Raw genomic sequence first — 19146 nt, 5'->3', positions numbered from 1 at the left:
TCCAAAGGAAGATAAGTGCCTCTTGTTTAAGATTTCTATTCAGAATCCAAGTCAGAGTGGCACTCACTTTAGTGTCAGTGCTTTTGTTATTCATCTTCCTAAGGAGAAAGGTAAAAGCAAAAGTTTTTGAAAAGATACTTTGGCACCATTGCAAGAGCAATGTTACAAAGTAACAATGTTACAACCTAACATAGTCCTGTACAAACTTGTGAGAATTTAAGTTTTTCATGGATCCTGGAAATTAAGCTTGTTTTTGTGAAGAACTTGATCAGAACAAAACAGTTTCACTGAATGTTATGTAGTCTGGGCACTCTTTAAGAGCACATGGACATAATTTATTCTCTAACAGGAGCCATGCTCTGGTTCAGATATAAAACTTTCACAGAAAAACTCTGCAGGGTATGTGTAAAAGGAAACATTTAAAAATTGTATTGTAATTACAACAGACTATAAAGATACAGATTTAGTCATTGTTTATCCTTTGCTCATTCTTGGAAGATTTTTAAAAAACTAAAATTTGTAATGAAAAAGTTCTGGAAATCTTGTGTGGCTTACCATCCAATTTTCTTTATACCCAAGACAAAAATTATAGATTTTAAATAAAGGTAAGTTCAGGTCAATGTGGTGCTTTAGAAGCAGCTTTGTCTTCAGTGGAGGCTTCTGGTAGTGCCCTACAATGCATCATCCCCCAGTCCCACCTTGGATGTTAGCCACAGCTGTAGTGAATTTCTATATTCAATCTCAGACTCACCTTTTAGTGATAGCAACTCATCTCCAATGAATGTCCCACTTCTCTACTTTCTGACAAAGTGTCCTTTCCAAGGCCATGGAGCCACCAAGGTGCATAGGCAATTATATCCCAGAAATGTAGAGGAGTAAAGCCTTCAACCAATGGGTCCTGGGTTAGTGGACAGATGATCTGGCCTCTAGTCCTTCTGGTGGACAATTCTGGGAAAAACCTGTTCATTTTTGTTTTGTTTTGTTTATACTTTATTTTTTATTTGTTTTATAAGATAAAAACTATTTTTGTTTAATATAAAAGAATACATTTTGATTGTAGAAAGTGTTTGAGAATAGATTTCCTAAAACATCCTTCTCAGAAAAAAAACTTCATCAAAGATATAGAAGATCTGAACTAATTTTTTTTTTTAATGCACCTGTTCATTTCTAAGGAGATGGTAGTCTTGGAATCAAGTCCCAAGCACTCACAGTAGAAATCTTCGTAAGATATCCTTGTATCATATTTTTTTCCCTGTCTCATTTTTCCTGATCTCTCATTCCTGCCTCTTGGGATTAATTCACAAATAAACTTCTTGTGCCTGAGTGTTTGTCTTGAGATCTGTTTTTAGGAGGAATACAACATAGGACTTTGGTATGACAGTGGAGAGCAGATCCTTAGGATAGGTTTTTAGAACTTGGTCCCCTATCCTATTGTAAGAATAAACAGGATGATGGAAATCTCTGGTGTACATTACAACTCATAAGAATCTCACCTATGATGGAGTGGGACAAGAAGCCATGAGTTTATCCAGTAGCTCTGTCACTAGAATGGTTTGGGGGCAAAGAATTGTGGAATTGACTAGTATTTGTTAATTGTCTGGGGAACCTTGAAAAAAAGAAGTAAAAGACTCAGATCTACCAACTGTCATCTTAGGGCACACTGAAAGCCAAAAGGCCACTTCTGGAGTATTTAAAGAGACCTTTAACTCCTCGGCTGTAGGAGAGCTGTGGTGAAAATCAGGCCCAGAGTTTAAGGATGGCAGACCTGCAAAGGACATGATATGTGCAGCCTCTACAAGTTTGCTTTGTTAAAGTCACAGCCCTGATACCAAAGGAGAGGGACAGACTTGAGATGAAAAAATCTGGGTGGATGTGCTTGAGCAGCTTGAACATCATGCCAGCCAAAGCAGTCTTTTCTCCTTTACTTGAGGAGAGCAGCCTTGCCTTACCTGGAAGCCATTCAGTGTTCACTTGAAATGGGTGCCTTCCATGTACAATAACCCCTACCACCTCAGGATTTAACTTAACTTCCCCATTGCCTTAAGAATAATGTCAAGTTTCAGCTGAGAGAGAAAACATAGTCCTTGATCTGGGAAGAAAGAGCCTATTTACTGAAAGAATTTTAGGAACTGGCTAACAAGCACTGGCAGAAATCTGGAGAACATGTGTGGGAAGAGATCCTGAGCGTGTCGCACCAGAGTGAGCAGAATATAAGGCTGGATAGAATAGAGTTTATTGACATGAGAGCACTCTCTCATGACTCAAGATTTAACACCCTGGCAATGGAGCTGGTGCTAATAGGCTGTTGGGATAACTTCATGAAATTTGGTCATGGTGGCCTACAGTAAGTGAGATGGAGATGCTGAAACTGCCCGTAAAGTGCTGAGAAAGAGCTCAGTGGCTGAGGGGTAGGAATGTTAGAATGGATTTATTTCTTGTGTTGAGAGAGACAACCCACTACTTTCCCAGAAGGATCTAGAGAATTCTCTTTACTAAGGAAATAAAGAATATCACTAATGAAGCTGGCACCAACATCTCTGAGAAAAGTCAGGGTGGCTACATTCTGTAGACCAGAATTCACAGGAGGGGATATGATACCACAGAATTGGACTCTCTAGTATTAACTGAGATGGTAGGATTCCATAATGGCAGGAACAGGTGGTGATATTCAACCATCAGTGGCAAAGCAGCAACAAGCCAAAGTGGCAATCTAGATTCCCTGGTAAGCAGGGATCTGTGATGGTGACTAATATACCATGGTGTACCTCATGCTCAAGGTAGAAGGTAGCAGACTAGAGTGTAGCTTTAATTGTAAACTCCCAAAAAAGCATGGACTGGTGAGAAGGCTGATGTCAGCTGCTATAAAGGAGAAGTGTTTTCCTTTAATTATTATCTCATTATGTCCATCCATCGAAAAGGAGGCCAAAGCCCTTTGAAAAATGCCACCTTGGGGGACCTGGGCAGTTGGTTGGGTAGCTGACTCTTATTTCGGCTCAGGTCACAATCTTGGGGTTATGGAATCAAGCCCCATGTCAGGCTCTGTGCTCAGTGTAGAGTCTCTGCTTCTCCCTCTCCCTCTGCTCCTTGCTGCCTGCCCCCCCACCCCGCTCTCTCTCTCATAAATAAATAAAATCTTTTAAAAAAAGAAAAATGCTACCTTTTCTACTACAAGTATATATAAAAAGAAATTTCCTCAGTCTTTCTCTAAAGAACCACAAGTTATTTGTCAAAGTAACTGTACAATGGATAAAGGGGAATACTTAATTCTTTTAAATGTTGGATAGAGGACCAAATTGACTTGATATCAAGTATCTGTCACCATCTTCCCTCAGTTAGAGTGGGGCGTTATGGACACAAGGTAACAAATAAAGTCTGGGCTCCAGTCCATCTTATAGTACTTTCAATTGGATGAGGTAGGTCCCTGTGGCTATTTCCCTGGTTTCTGAGTACATACTTGGGATATTCTTAACAGCTTCACATCAATTCCCTGACCTATGGAATAAAATCCATTATGGTAGGAAGGATCAAGTAGAAATCCCTAAAACTATACCTGCCACCCAGCCAAGATAGTAAACCAGAAAAAATATTGCATTCTGAGTGGAATAGCAGAGATTAGTACCATCTTCAAACACTTAAAGGATGCAAGGGTGATGCCTTATGCATTCACATGCATCACCCTGCTAAATCACAAGGACCACGGTAGAAGACAAAGGACTATCATAAACTTAACCAAGTGATTATGCCGATCATGGCTCCTATGCCAGATATGATACCTCTCCTGGAATTTATCAACACAGTCTCTGGCATGGTATATGACTGTTAATCTGGAAAACTTTTCTTCAATCATTAAGAACATTGAAAGTGTTTATATATACACAGGAAGGATAGCAATGTATTCTAACCTACTGTCATAGGGTTATGTTAATTCTCCTACTCTCTCACTAGGTAGTCTGTAGGAATTTTGTTCATCCTGATATTCCACAAAACCTCATACTGGTAACTTGTATTGCTAAGTCAGGCTAAAGATTTAGTGAAGAGGAAATGGAAAGGACCCTTGGTGCCCTATAAGATAGAAGATACAAGACACAGGCTAGAAGATAGAAGATTCAGATCCTTGCAGATTTTAGGGGTCCAGTGGTCCAAAGGATGCTGGGACATCCCCTCCAGAGTAAAGGACAAATTACTCAGCCATCAGAAAGGATGGATACCTACCATTGGCACTGACATGGATGGGACTGGAGGGTATTGTGCTAAGAGAAGTAAGTCAAGCAGAGAAAGACAATTATCATATGGTTTCACTCATAGGTGGAACATAAGGAATAGCACAGAGGACCATAGGGGAAGGAAAGGAAAACTGAATTGGAAGAATCAGAGAGGAAGACAAACCATGAGAGACTCTGGACTCCAGGAAACTGAGGGTTAAAGAAGGGAGGGGGGAGTGGGGATGGGGGTAACTGGATGATAGGTATTAAGGAGGGCGTGGGCTGTGATGAGCACTGGGTGTTATACACAACTAATGAATCACTGAACACTACATTAAAAACTAATGTATTTCAGAGTCCATAGTCTCTCATGGTTCACCTCCCCTTCCAATTTCCCTCAACTCCCTTCTCCTCTCCATCTACCCTTGTCCTCTATATTATTTGTTATGCTCCACAAATAAGTGAGACCATATGATACTTGACTCCTCTGTTTGACTTATTTCACTCAGCATAATCTCTTCCAGTCCTGTCCATGTTGCTACAAGGGAGGTTAGGGGAACCAGGTGGTGGGTATTAGGGAGGGCACAGATTGCATGGAGCACTGGGTGTGGTGAAAAAACAATGAATACTGTTATGCTGAAAATAAATAAAAAATTTAATTAAAAAAACAACAAAAAAACTAATGTATTATATGTTGGCTAACTGAACATAGACAAAAAAAAAAAAAAAAGGACAAGTTACTGAACTTGCACCCTCTACCATTAAGAAAGAGGTAAAAGAGGTATAGCAAGCATGTTGGTGGCTTTAGCTTTTGAAACTCGAATACTGCTCTCACCCATTTGTGGGGAGACTTGGAAGGCTGCTAGTTTCAAATAGAGTCCAGAGCAGAGAGAGCTGTGCTCCAAGTTCAGGCTGTGACATAAGCTGCCCTGCTGCTCAGCTGATTACATGACAGATTATCCATTGATACTACAGATACCTGAGTTAGGACACTGTGTAGCATCCCTGGCAAGTTTTAATAGCACAGATCTTAAGTTCGGAGCAAAGTCATGCCTTCTCATTATTTGAAAAGCAACTCCTGGCATGCCTCTGTATTCATCAGAAACTGAATATCTGATGTCAAGTGATTAATTGGAGCTGCCCATCATGCAATGGGTATTATCAGATTCACCAAATCGTAAGGTCAGATAGCAGATAGTCACAGTAGTAATCCATCGTTCGGTGGAAATGATGCATTTCAACCAAGCCTGAGTTAGTCCAGAGGGCATGTGTAAATTGCATGGACAGGGAGCCTAGATTCCCCCTACCATTTACCTCTCTTGCACTAATGCATCTCCTTCAACCTATTGCTAAGATCTCATGGGAAATTCCCTCTGATCAGATGTATCAGTTATTTATTGCTACAGTAATGCCATAAAATAATCAAAAAAATCTTTATGAGAATCAACAATGAACATTTATTATTCATACATCTAAGGGCAGCTGGGAATAGGCTAGGCATATGTTCTGGTCTTGGCTGGGATTGCTCACATTTTAAGCTTGGCTGCGGGGTGACTGGAACAACTTAGCTCTGCTCCACATATCTTTCCATTTTTCATCAGACTATCCCAGTCATATTCTTTTTTTTTTTTTAAAGATTTTATTTATTTATTTGATAGAGATCACAAGTAGGCAGAGAGGCAGGCAGAGAGAGAGAGAGAGGAGGAGGAAGCAGGCTCCCTGCAGAGCAGAGAGCCCGATGTGGGACTCGATCCCAGGACCCTGAGATCATGACCCGAGCTGAAGGCAGAGGCCCAACCCACTGAGCCACCCAGGTGTCCATCCCAGTAATATTCTTATGTCAGTGGCAGAGGAACAAGAGAAGGCAAGACCAATCATCCAAGTATTTTTCAAGCCTCTGCTTGGATCATATTTGCTAACATTCTATTAGTCCAAAGCAAAACCACATGGCTAAGTTCAGAGTCAAAAGGTGAGGCAGAATGCTCCACCCAGAGTAGGAAGGCAATGAAAAATTATATGGGAAAAGGCACAGAGAGAGGGAGAGGCGAGGAACTGAAGCACTTTTTTAAAATATTAACATGCGAGGAGACAGAGAAGGAAAAAGTAGGCCTTGTTCGTGGATGGACCAGCTTGTTATGTGGGTAGCAACAATGGCTGGCTTCTACACTACTGTCTCTCTCAGAGGAAGTGATAGAGATCAGGGATGAGGGAAAAATCTTCCTGATGGACAGAGCTTCAAACAGTACACTTGGTCATCCGTGCTGACATGGCTTGAGTTAAGAATAAAAAAAATGTTTTTGATTATGGCAAAATGTGCATATTTTTGCATCATGGAATGTCGGTGAGAGAACATTCACATGAGAAAGCAGAGATCAGGCACACAGGATGATTCCAATAGATTTCAGCCCATCTTTTCCGTAACCACTCCAGGCTTGCACAACAAACCCATGAATAGAGTATTCATGGTGACAGAGATGGAGGCTAGGCATGGGATGGGCACAATAGCTTGGGTTTTTTCTCATTAAGGACAATCTAGTTACTACTACTATTGAAAAGTGATCTGTCACAAGCAAAGACCAATGATTTGGTACTATCCCTTTACTGAAATCAACTAGCTACTTGGTAACAAGTTGTGTGCATTAATTTCCTTCCACCCCAAAGGAGGAAGTAATTCAGTCCATAGTAATCAATTTGTACTCTTAATATAGGCTTGCCCTCCTTTCCAGCAGTACCTCTGCCATCATTACTATCTTAGAATCTAGAATGCCTATTACCAACACAGTATCCTGCATTACATTGCCTTAGACCAAGGAACTATTTCATAGCAAATGAACATGAACTATTAGATCAATGAACCTACACATAGAGTATTATCCAGAAGCAGTTAATCTAGAACAATGGCCAGCTTAGGCATCAGCTCAGGTACAACATCCTGTAGTATTAAGGTCCTATTTTCCAGGACATGATACATGCACTATACCACTGGCCAGTATATGATGCCATGTCCCCAAATGCAAGGTGCAGGAACCAAGAGGATAGAAATAGGACTGGCCTTTCTTACCACCATTCCCAATGAGCTACTTGTAGAATGTGTTTCCCATTCCTACTACCTTAAGCTTTGTTGGATTGGAGGTCCTGTATCCTGACAGGGTAAAGGGAAGAAGCTGGCACCAGGAGGCACTGTAAGGATTCCACAAAACTGAAGCTACAGCTGCCACCTGGTCCTGTTGGGCTGTTCATGTCTATGGGACAACAGGCAAGAAAGGGGAATTAATATATTGGTTAATAAGAAAAGCTAGGAATGTGACTACAAAATGAAACAGTGAGGCTGTGTCTGGAACTTGGATGATTCATTGGGGGCATGTCTTGGTGCTTCCAGCCTTGGTGCTTCCAACGCTGGTGAGAACAGCAAACAAACAACTATGATAATCATAGACTTTAAAAGGGAAAAGTAATCAAGACCCTAGATGCCTGAAGGGATGAAGATCTGGTTCACTCTAGCAGTCAACCAAACTAGACCAGCTGAATTTCTGGCAGAGAGCAAAGAAAACCGCAAATGGAGGGTGGAGGAAGGAGATAATGAATATATTTTGGCCTTGGGTTCAGTAATAACAGGAACTATAGGTTGTCTAATCTTTCTCGGTAGTCTTTTTATAGAATGTGGCTGAGCACCACCTTGAAGACTGGATGATGGAGTGGATTTAACATGGGACTCAAGCAGTTCTGCATAGGCAAGAACTGTTGAGCAACAAACACCTCTTTTGACCAACAGCACATCCTCTTATCAACTTCTACTATCAGCCACAACTGCACTTCACAAGTTCTGAGCTCAGACTTGTCCTTTTTTTGCTAGTGAAATTCCACCACAAGTGTGAGCCATACATCTTTTTCTTTTCTGTTCCAAGTCCTTTTTCAACGTTGGGAAAGCCTACCTTCCCACACAAAAGTACAGCCCGGAAGTGTGGGGTTAGTCAATGCTCCTGGAGGCAGCTTTCCACTAATGGGGGATAGAAACTGGTTAATAATTATCCTATCCATATTAGGTGGGCATTTATGGGAGGCATTTTGAAAGCTCCTCAGGTCTTAGAGCCCAAAATGGCAACTTTAATAATACACTTTGGTAAGGGTTTTCTTCCTCTTGTTCTTCCTGTTCTCTCACTTCTGCTTCCTGTGATTACCTCACAAATGACAAATTTACACCCAAGTCCTTTTCTCAGGGTCTGCTTTCAGGTGGGCTAAACCATTAATCAAATGCATTTATGTATCTTTTCATGTAAGTATTTTAGAAATTTTCTCCACTGTGTAGTAGAGGTGAGGTGAGGAGAGCATTTTTAATATTTTTTTTTCTGTTTAGGCAATAAAAGAGTTGATCACATGATGCTTACTCACTCTGAAAACACATTGAAACTACCTTTAATTCAATTTCTACCTGGTAAAAAATATTCTAAGAATATCTGACACTTTAATAGTATAGGAACTAATGGACAAGTGGTGAAAAGCTCTATATGCTAATAAATATGACCAATAAATTCCAAATTCATACTTTCTATGACATATAAGCTTCAAGTTGTCACAGAAAATTTAAATCTGGTATTAGTCTCTGCCAAAAACTTCCTTAGTCACTCTTACAATACAAATGCACATAATAATTTTCATGTTAAAATAGTCACAGAAATTGAATAACTCACTTAGTCAAATTCACCTTTTTTGCATTGAGTCTATTTTTGATTGGCAACTTACACTGGGTTCATTTTCAATGCTCACCACATCCCCGAAATAGCCCATCTTAGTATTTGTAGCACTAATAGGACTTTATTTAAGTTATTCTATTTTTCAGTCACAGCCCTGTGTTTTGGTAACACGACATAATGCCAGGTCATAAATTCTTTCTTTCTTTATTTATTTTAACATAGAGGAAGTTTGGTGGTGGATATATGGTCATTTGATGTTTTTATGACTAAAAGTTCAAGGTCAGGTTCTCTTTCTTATAGAATGTAAATGTATACCTACACATGTATATGTAACTGTTATCAAAATTAAGCTTAGTCACTAAAAGAAGATTCACTGTCTGAACTTTCTTCTGTAATTTTTTCACCTTCACCATCAGGCACTGGAGCATCTGGCCTTCTGAAAGAGAAGGGAACAATTTTTGAAGGTTTTACCAGTTGAAAAATTAGTTTGCTACCTGTAAATTTGGTTCATCCTAGAATATTGCTGCTAATAAATCTGCCAAGTCTGTGTCCTTAACTGAGAGAGTCTCCTGCTCTCCACAGCATGCTTCTCTTTGGCTTCTTCAGCACTGTTTTCTCTTGCCAGTCCTTACAAAGCATGCTACTTCAGCACTTTCTGCTTCTCATTTCCATGGAGACCCAATTACAGACAGAGATGCGATGTGGAGAGGCAGGCATGCCTAGTGCTACATCTCTGTGGCCTCCAAGAGTACAGGAGGTACAGAGAAAGGAAAGCTAGAAATGGGAAGAAAAGAAAATCTTCATATTCCAGGAAAGCTGCAGAAAGGAATTTAAAAATGGAAGAGAGTGAAAAGAATGGCTATCAAGAAACACAAACAATATGAAAATTTTGCAGGGTAGAAGAGGGCCTGGTAAAAGAAGTTTCTTAGTGTTTGTTGAATATTTTCACTTATACTTTATCTTCATCGAATGAATATAAAAAGTATGAGCTGGCAAAAATGTCTCAAAGGTTCCCTAGGCACAACAAGGAGATATGAAAATGATTAAACTCCAACTTTGCAGGGATAGATTATAATAAATCAAATGAAATTTTAATGGTGTTATCAAAATAGTCAACTAGATGGGCTCTATAGTGTTTGTTAGTAAATCATCTAATCAATATGGTAATACTATCATTAAGCAAGTAAAGTATACTTCTGGGGAAATTAAGAGGGAAAGGAAAAATGATATAGCTGTTCTGTCTTAATAACCAAAAACTACCAGACTCTTTGATTTTTACTCAAGAATTAGGACACCAACCAATAAAACTCTTCTTTGCCACAAATATAATTACTATTACTCAAAATAAAAAATGTACAATCTACCATATTTACATTAGTTATTAAAAATTATGGCTGATTTTTGGCTTATGTTTTTAAATATTATATCTGTCATGCTACAAAACAGAGAAATGCTGGCATTGCTCCCAGCAATGGATCAAACATAAACCCATTCGCTCTGCTGTACAATTTAAGATTATGACTTAGAGGGAGTCACGTGCACTCAATACAGTAAACTTTAAAGCTGGAAACAGCATGCCTAAGTTTTGACTGATATTCCATCTGCCTAAAATACTAACACAAGACCACAGTCTTCGATACTCTCCATAGAGCATGAATACCGAACATAATTTCCAAATAAATTTCTCTTTGCTATACAGGTGATTTCTCACTGTGTTTACTTTGCTAAAAAGGAAAAAAATTACCAGAGGTAATTATTTGAGTACTACATCAAATTATATCTATGGCAGCTCAAACAAATAAAACAATGTATACAATGTCTCCAAAATAAATGATACTTAAGGCCAAAAGCAGCTTAGCCTAGGAGGAGCTGAAATAATACACTTAATTTATGTGTGTAGCCATTTTTTAATACATGTGATCATCACAGATGTAGAGTATAGTGGTTAAGAACACAGATTCTGTAGTCAGACTGCTTGGATTCAAATCCCAGTCTTGCTACATATTTGAGCAACTTTGGGGAAGCTAGGTAACCACTCTGGATCCAACTAATTGACTGGATTGTTATAATGATTAAAGTGAATTATTATATGTAAAGTATATCAAATAATATTTGGCACATAGTAATATATTAAATAAATGCTATCTTGTATCATCATCATCATCATCATCACCATCCTGATTATCAACATCACATACCCACCATTTTGCCAGGAACTGTGTTAGCTGCTGGAGATACAAAAATGAATGAAAAATCTTCCTGCTCTGAAGAAGCTGATATTTTAGGGGGATATTTCAGAGGGAGACAGAAATGCAAATTATTATTATATAGTGTGATATACATGAATACAGTTGTAGTAACTATGCTTATGTGAAAAGAAAAAAGTAATTCGCTTTACGAGGTTTGGTCAAAAAAGATTCCAGAGAAGTGGAGATATTTGTGAAGGGTATTAGGATATGAGTAGGAGTTCCCCAGAAACAGAAAAGATGGGAATAAGTGGGAATGGGAGGGTTCTGAATAAAGAAAAAAAATGAGAATTCATGTTGCATTTGGGAACTGTAAGTCGTTTGGGAGCCACACTATAAGGTGATTTTTGTTAAAATTTGGTGACATTAGACCATTTGGCAGGAGCAATAGGTATGAGAATTTCCTTCCTTTTTAAGGATGAATAATATTCCTTCGTATGCACATGCTACATTTTGTTTATCCATTCACCTCTGGGTGGGCATTTGGGTTGTTTCCACCTTTGGCCTACTATGAATAATGCTACTTGAACCTCTTATACAAATACATGCTTGAGTCCCTGCTTTCACTTCTTTTGGGTATATACCTAGAAGTGGAATTGTTCTACCATATAATAATTCTATGCTTAATTTCTTGAGGAACTGCAATATTGTTTTCCATAGTAGCAATATTATTTTACATTCCCACCAACAGGGCACAAGGGCTCCATTTTCTTTGTATCTTTGCCAATACTTTTTATTGTTTGTCTTCATTCATTTAAAAATAAATTTTAGGCTACTTTGACTTGGAATTGCTAGAAAGACAAAAGACAAAGCAAATACTCGTCCTCTTTGGATATAGAAAAGAGAAAAATTTCAAGATATCAGAATCAAAGAGGTAATGTATATGAAAATATTTTATAAGTTAAAAAGCTTTACAGAAAAGTTCACAATAAAGTTTAAAACAATACCATCAATTTCCAGACTGGATAATCATATTCAGGGGGACAAAATTTTGGCTTTTTATGTTATGATCAGAATTGCTCTTGCTTGATCCTGTATATATGGACCTGCAAAGAAGTTTTTTAAAAAGATTTTTTTTTTCATTTATTCGAGAGAGAGAGTGCGAGCAAGACAGCATGAGAAATGGGTGGGGTCAGAGGGAGAGGTAGAAGCAGGGAGCCCCAGCATGGGGCTCAATCCCAGGAACCTGCAATCGTGACCTGAGATGGAGTTGTTTAAGCAACTGAGCCACCCAGGTGCCCTCATGCAAAGAAGTTTTAAAGATATGTCTGAAAAAGTTGCTGTCTTAAAGTACTGGGCTAAAGTTTAGTTTCTCAAAATTCAATGGATTCATTATTAAAATGTGAAGATGAGGACTTTATAATAGTTTCTCAGTGTCCTAAATATATGAGTATCACTAAAAAAGTTAATCAGCAAAATGTAGAAACATATAAAGTCAGAGTACAAGGTGCTTGGGTGGCTCGCTTGTTAAGGGTTTGCTTTCAGCTCAGGTCATGATCCCAGGGTCCTGGGATGAAGCCCCACATTGGGGCTCGCTGCTCAGCAGGAAGCCTACTTCTCCCCGACCCTTTCCTCCTGCTTGTGTCCCTCTCTTGCTGTGTCTCTGTCAAATAAATAAAATCTTTTAAAAATAAATTTAAAAAGTCAGAGTACATTCATGATGTATCATGTACGTTTTTAAAAAATCTCAATCTCTAGTGGTTAGACAGTAAAAAACACTATTTTGGTATCTACATTTTAATAATCATACTTATATAATTTGTGGCACCAAGATTATCCACAAAAGTCTTTAAAAAAAAAAAAGATTTTATTTATATATTTGACACAGAGAGTGCACAAACAAGGGGAGCGGCAGGCAGAGGGAGAGGGAGAAACAGGCTCCCTGCTGAGCAAGGAGCCTGATGCGAGGCTAGATCCCAGAACCTGGGATCATGACCTGAGCCTAAGGCTCAGGCGCCCCATATGGTCTTTTATATGGTGCCCCATATAAAAGTCTAAATAAAAGCAAAATTTTTAAAACTTTAACTTTAAACTCATTACTTAGTCTAAGTATCTTTTAAAATAAGTATTTCAACTCACTTATTAAAGTTACTAAGGCTGACTTCAACAAAAAATGAGCCAAAATTCAGAAAGGAAAGGAGAAGGAAGAACTAAATATACATCAATCATTACACAGATGCTGTGTGCTTGTTCTTTTTGATACTCACCTTTCTCCCATTTATGTGAATCAAACAAGGATGCCAACCACAATTCCTGCTGCCCCCATTCCTTCCCTGTACCCTTTCTTGTTTCAGTCATATAATCCAGGATTGGCCAGTCATATAATCCAGGATTGGCCAGTCATTAAGCATTTCTTCCCCTGGGAAGAGAGACTGATTCAAGGGAGGGCACATGACCCAATCAGGGCTAATCAGAATGTTTCCCTAGAAATGAGCTATGATATTCCACACTTGATGTCATTCAATTAGCAAATCTAACAATATTAAAGTCTTCATAAGTGCTAATTCCTTGGCTTCAAGGAGCAAGATCAATTACATTGGAGAGAAGTGAATTATTATGCCAAGGAGTAAAGTTGGAATGAGGTGCTAGGAAAGTGAGAACAGCAGCCAGCCAGACAACAAGCACAGATGATACTAAACTCCTAGATCCTGTCCTACTTAGACTTTTTAGCTATGTGAATCAATAACTTCCCTTTCTGAGCTAGTTTGAGTTGGTTTCTGCGATTCTGAACATGAAAAGAGTCCTAAACTACAAATATCATTGGTTTAATTTGTTTTCATTAGAGAGATATTTATATTTGTGTTTAAAACCACAGTCACTTTAGAAAAGGACATAAAAAACACATATAAACATACTTTGGAAAAACATTTATTTATGTAGATAAATAGTTTAAAAATATTTTTCATTTTCTTTAAATTTAAAACCATTAAATTTAAGGCAGATTAAGTGACAAAAAAGCATTGTTAGTAAAAATATTGCTGAGTACATTATGGGGAGAGAGTACAGTAGTTATCATTCAAATCACTTTTCAATATTGACTACAGCACACATAAACTTATAATGTCACATGATCCTGTTGTCACATGATCCTATTGTCAATTGTCAGAACATTGATCCTGTTCTGTCATAGCTCTATGCAAGGGCAACATGTGGTCTTACAAGAAAGAGCAAAACACTAAATTCCTGAGCCAAGACTGTACTGACTATAAATAAAAAGACTTCTGGGATGGTTATAAAAATGACAATTTAGACTTTGATACTTTAGTAACTAGTAAGACTTATTTCAGCATGACATTTATTCAAACTATACGCACTTTGGTCTTTTCCTTTCTAAATGCCCATCAACACAGTTATATCCTGTCCTTTGTTGTGGTACACAGCAAACAATGTCATACCTAATACTATATATTAGAGGGAAAGAAAGAAAGAAAGATTGATTGATCTCCCAGAAAAGACTGGTTTTTGCTATTTATCTTGGGGTCCTTTATTTCCCAGCTGCTCCCTTATCTTTTGCTCACTAGTCATTGGCAGACCACAATGCTTTTTAATACCATCTCTTTAATATTTCTATTATTTCTCTCTCTTGTGATCAAAGTCTCCAACTCTGAACCAATAATTTGATATTTTTTTTTCTGTCCTGTACTTAGCCAGTCTGCCAGCCAGTGTTTGAGAAGTGGCAATCACATTGAATGGGACTCCAGCTCAGTAAGAATTAAAAAATGGAAGCAGAAAAACTATCTTTGGAATTGTTCAGTTAGGAAATTGAAGTCTATCCTATCCCCAACCAGCCAAAGCCCAAACTTTAATCCATTATGTTATTGAATAGCAGGAGGTAGACAAAGATGACTGGCAGATATGGAATTCCTTTAGAGGGTGGGACATCCCTTCAATATAATTAACAGAAAGTTTCCTTGGTTTCTAGTATCCTTTTGGTTACCACTAATAAACCCCATCTTGTGAAAATGATAAGTAGGCTGAGGTGGTTACTTTTATTTCTGGCAACCATAACTGTGATCATTCCACAGTCTGCGAGGAAGGTATAAATGCCTTTTGAATAAATATCCTCAGAACAAATGCCAACTGAGCTGGTACAGTTCAAAGTCTGCACAATAGCTTGACTCAATTACATGGTTTCATCAGCCAAATCAATATACTACACCCACTTAAATCAATGGATACATCATCCAAACAGAAAATTTATAAGGAACCATCAGCCTTAAATGACACATTAGGCCAGATGGACTTAATTGATATAAAGAACACTCCATCCAAAAGCAGCAGAATATCCATGCTTCTCAAGTGTACATGAATAGATCACATATCAGGGCACAAAAATAATCTCAATAAATTCAAGAAGACTGAAATCTTATCAAGCATCCTCTCCACTCACAATAGTATGAAAGTAGAATCAATTACAAAAATTACTGGAAAAACTATAAAAATGTACAGATTAACAACATGCTACTGAACAACCCAGACACAAAAGAAAACAGAAATATGACACACCAAAATCTATAGGATGTAGCAAAAGCAATTCGAAGAGGGATGATCATAGCAATACAGGCCTACCACAAGAAAAAAACTAACAAAAATCTCAAACCATCTACCTTCTCACCTAAAAGAGCTAAAAAAAAAGAAAAGTGAAAAAAGTAGAAAAAGTGAAACTCAAAGTCAGTAGAAGGAAGGAAATATTAAAGATCAGAATGGAACTAAAAGTATAAACTGACAATAGAAAAGATCAATGAAATTAAGAGCTGGTTCTCTGAAAAGATAAGTAATTTACAAGACTTGAGCTAGACTAACAAAGAATAAGAGACCGGGCTCTAATAGAATCAGAAAGGGAAGATGAGAAGTTACTACTGACATCACAAACATAGAAAGGATCATAAAACACTACTATGAAAAATTACCAAAAAATTGGACAACCTAGAAGAAATAAATAAATTCCTAGAAATATGCAATCTTCCAAGACTGAAGAAATAGAAAATCTAAATAAACCAATTACTAGAAAGAAGATTGAAGGGGCGCCTGGGTGGCTCAGTGGGTTAAAGCCTCTGCCTTCGGCTCAGGTCATGATCCCAGGGTCCTGGGATCAAGCCCCACATTGGGCTCTCTGCTCAGCGGGGAGCCTGCTTCCCTTCCTCTCTCTCTGCCTGCCTCTCTGCCTACTTGTGATCTCTGTCTGTCAAATAAATGAATAAAATCTTTAAAAAAAAAGAAAGAAAAAGAAAGAAAGAAAGAAAGAAGACTGAATCAATAATCAAAACTTCCCAACAAAGTCCAGGACTAGGCAGCTTTACTCATGGTTATTTCTACCAAACATCCAAAGATTTAACACCTATCCTTCTCAAACTCTTTAAAAAAAAATCTGAAAATCAGGGAATGCTTCCAAATTTATTTCAGGAGGCTGGCATTACCCTAATATTAAAAGCAAACAAGGACACCACACACACATGCAGACATACATACATTACAGGCTAACATGCCCTGATGAAAACAGATGTAAAGATCTTCAACAAAATATTAACACACTGAATTCAATAATACATCAAAAGGATCATGATCAAGTGGGGTTTATTCCAGGGATGCAAGAATGGTTCAGTATCCACAAATAAATCAACGTGATAGGCCACAGTAACAAAATGAAGGACAAAAATCATACAATCATCTCAATAAATGCATAAAAAGCATATGCCAAAAATTAACAACCACTTATGATAAAAACTATGAACAAAGTAGGTACAGATGGAATACATGTCAACATAATAAGGGCGATATGTAACAAACCCACAGCTAACATCAGTCAATACTGAAAACCTGAAAGCTCTTCCTCTAAAATTAGGAATAAGACAAGGATACCCACTATCCTCACTTCTATTCAACATAGTATTGAAAGTCCTAGCCACAACAATTAGGCCAGAAAAAAAAAAAAGGCATCAAACTGTAAAGAAACTGATGAGCACTAGGTGCTATACTTAACTAATGAATCACTGAACACTACATCAAAAACTAATTATGTACTATACAGTGGCTACCTGAACATAGTAATAAAAAAAAAACTGCCACTATTTGCAGATAACATGATACTGTACATAGAAAACTCAAACAACAGCACCAAAAAAACCTGTTAGAACTAATAAATGAATTCAGTAAAGTAGCAGGATACAAAATCAACATATGGCAATTTGTGGTGTTTCTACAATCTAATAATAAATTATCAGAAAGAGAAATTAGGAAAACAATCCTATTCACAATTTTATCAAAAAGAATAAAATACCTAGAAATAACTTTAAAGAGGTGAAACTTTTAAGGTGAAAGACCTGCATACTGAAAACTGTAAGATACTGATGAAAAAAACTGAGGAAGACACAAATAAATGGAAAGATATCCCATGCTCATGGATTGGAAGGATTAATATTACTAAAATGTCCACACTACCCAAAGCATTCTACAGATTCAATCCAATCCCTAACAAAATTCCAATGGCCTTTGAGAAAAAATAATTCTAAAATTTGTATGGAACCAAACCCTAATAGTTAAAGTAATCTTGAGAAAGAACAAAGCTAAAGGTATCATGCTCCAATTTCAAACCATAACACAAAGCTATAATAATAAAAACAGTATCACAGAGATTGAAGGGACAGAACTGACAGCCCAGAACTAAACCCACACACATATATGGACAATCAATTTATGAGAAAGGAGTGAAGAATATACAAAGGAGAAAAGATAGTCTCTTCAATAAATATGCTGAAAAAACTGGACAACCACATGCAAAAGAATGAAACTAGGCCACTAGGTTATACCACAAAAAATGAACTCAAAGTGGCTTGAAGACTTGAATGTAAGACCTAAAACCATAAAATTCTTAGAAGGAAACATACAATAAGCTGCTTGATATTGGTCTTAGTGATATTTTTATGGATCTGACTCCAAAAATAAGGGAAACAAAAGTAAAAATAAATAAATGGGATGACATCAAACTAAAAATCTCCTGCACAGCAAAAGAAACCATCATCAAAATGAAAAGGCAACCAACTAAATGGGAGAAGATTTTTGCAAATCATATATCCAACAAGGGATTAATACTTAAAATTCATAAAACCCAATAGCAAAATAACAAATAACCTGATTAAAAAATGGGCAAAGGATCTGAATAGACAGTTTCCCAAAAAAGACATACAGATGACGAACAAGTACATGAAAAGATCTTCAACATCACTAATTATTAGAGAAATGCAAATCAAAACCACAATGAGTTATCACCTCCCACTGGATAGAATGAGTATTACTGAAAGACAAGAAATAACAAGTGTTGGTTAGGATGTGGAGAAAAGGTAACCCTCATATACTTTTGGTGGGAATGCAACTTGTTATAGCCACTGTGGAAAACAGTATGAAGATTCCTTAAAAAATTAAGAATAGAACTATTTGACTTCTGGGTATTTATTTATTTTTAAGATTTTATTTACTTATTTGAGAGAGAGAGCACAAGCAGCGAGGAGGGGGAAAGGCAGAAAAGTAGGCTCCCTACTGAGCAGGGAGTCCATGCGGGGCTCGATCCCAGGCCCCTGGGATCATGACTGGACCCAAAGGCAGACACTTAACTGACTGAGCCACCCAGGTGCCCCTGACTTCTGGGCATTTATCCAAAGAATACAAAAATGCTGATTTGCAAAGATATTTGCACCTCAATGTTCGTGCAGTATTATATACAATAATCAAGAAATGGAAACAACCTAAATGTCCATCATTGGATGGATAGTTAAAGAAGTTGTGGTATATATGTATACACACACACACACACACACTAAGGAGGTTGGAGAGGTATGTCAGAGTGATTCAGTCTCTGCATAGAGCAGAAGGTGTCTTCTAAGAAGCTGCGAGTGGACGCCTTCTCCCTGAGCGTCTCTAAAAATAATGTAAACTTGCTGACACCTTGATTTTGGCCTGGAGAGACCCAGTTTAGATCTCGAAATAAAATTTGGTGACTTCGGATTGCTCAGA

The 19146-nt window shown here is 37.7% G+C and overlaps 1 protein-coding gene across 6 annotated transcripts in view; it reads right to left on the bottom strand.

Annotated features, from left to right (window-relative positions):
• WASHC3 (WASH complex subunit 3) overlaps nt 1–19146 on the bottom strand; it is a 120682-nt gene that overhangs the window by 58218 nt on the left and 43318 nt on the right. For 2 of the 6 annotated variants that reach the window (XM_080810426.1, XM_080810428.1), the window contains exon 7: nt 9082–9329. The exons of 3 other annotated variants lie outside the window; for them this stretch is intronic. In XM_080810426.1, the coding sequence (XP_080666552.1) occupies nt 9245–9329 (85 nt within the window). In that variant the 3' untranslated portion in view covers nt 9082–9244. Of the gene's footprint in view, nt 1–9081; nt 9330–19146 lie in introns of those variants that run through there. One more of the 6 variants, XM_080810427.1, reaches the window with a different exon arrangement.

This window comes from Martes martes, assembly GCF_963455335.1.
Source record: "Martes martes genome assembly, chromosome: 8".
Lineage (NCBI taxonomy): Eukaryota > Metazoa > Chordata > Mammalia > Carnivora > Mustelidae > Martes > Martes martes.
Note: the sequence above shows the minus strand (reverse complement) of the source record. Positions and strands in the feature narration are given on the sequence as shown.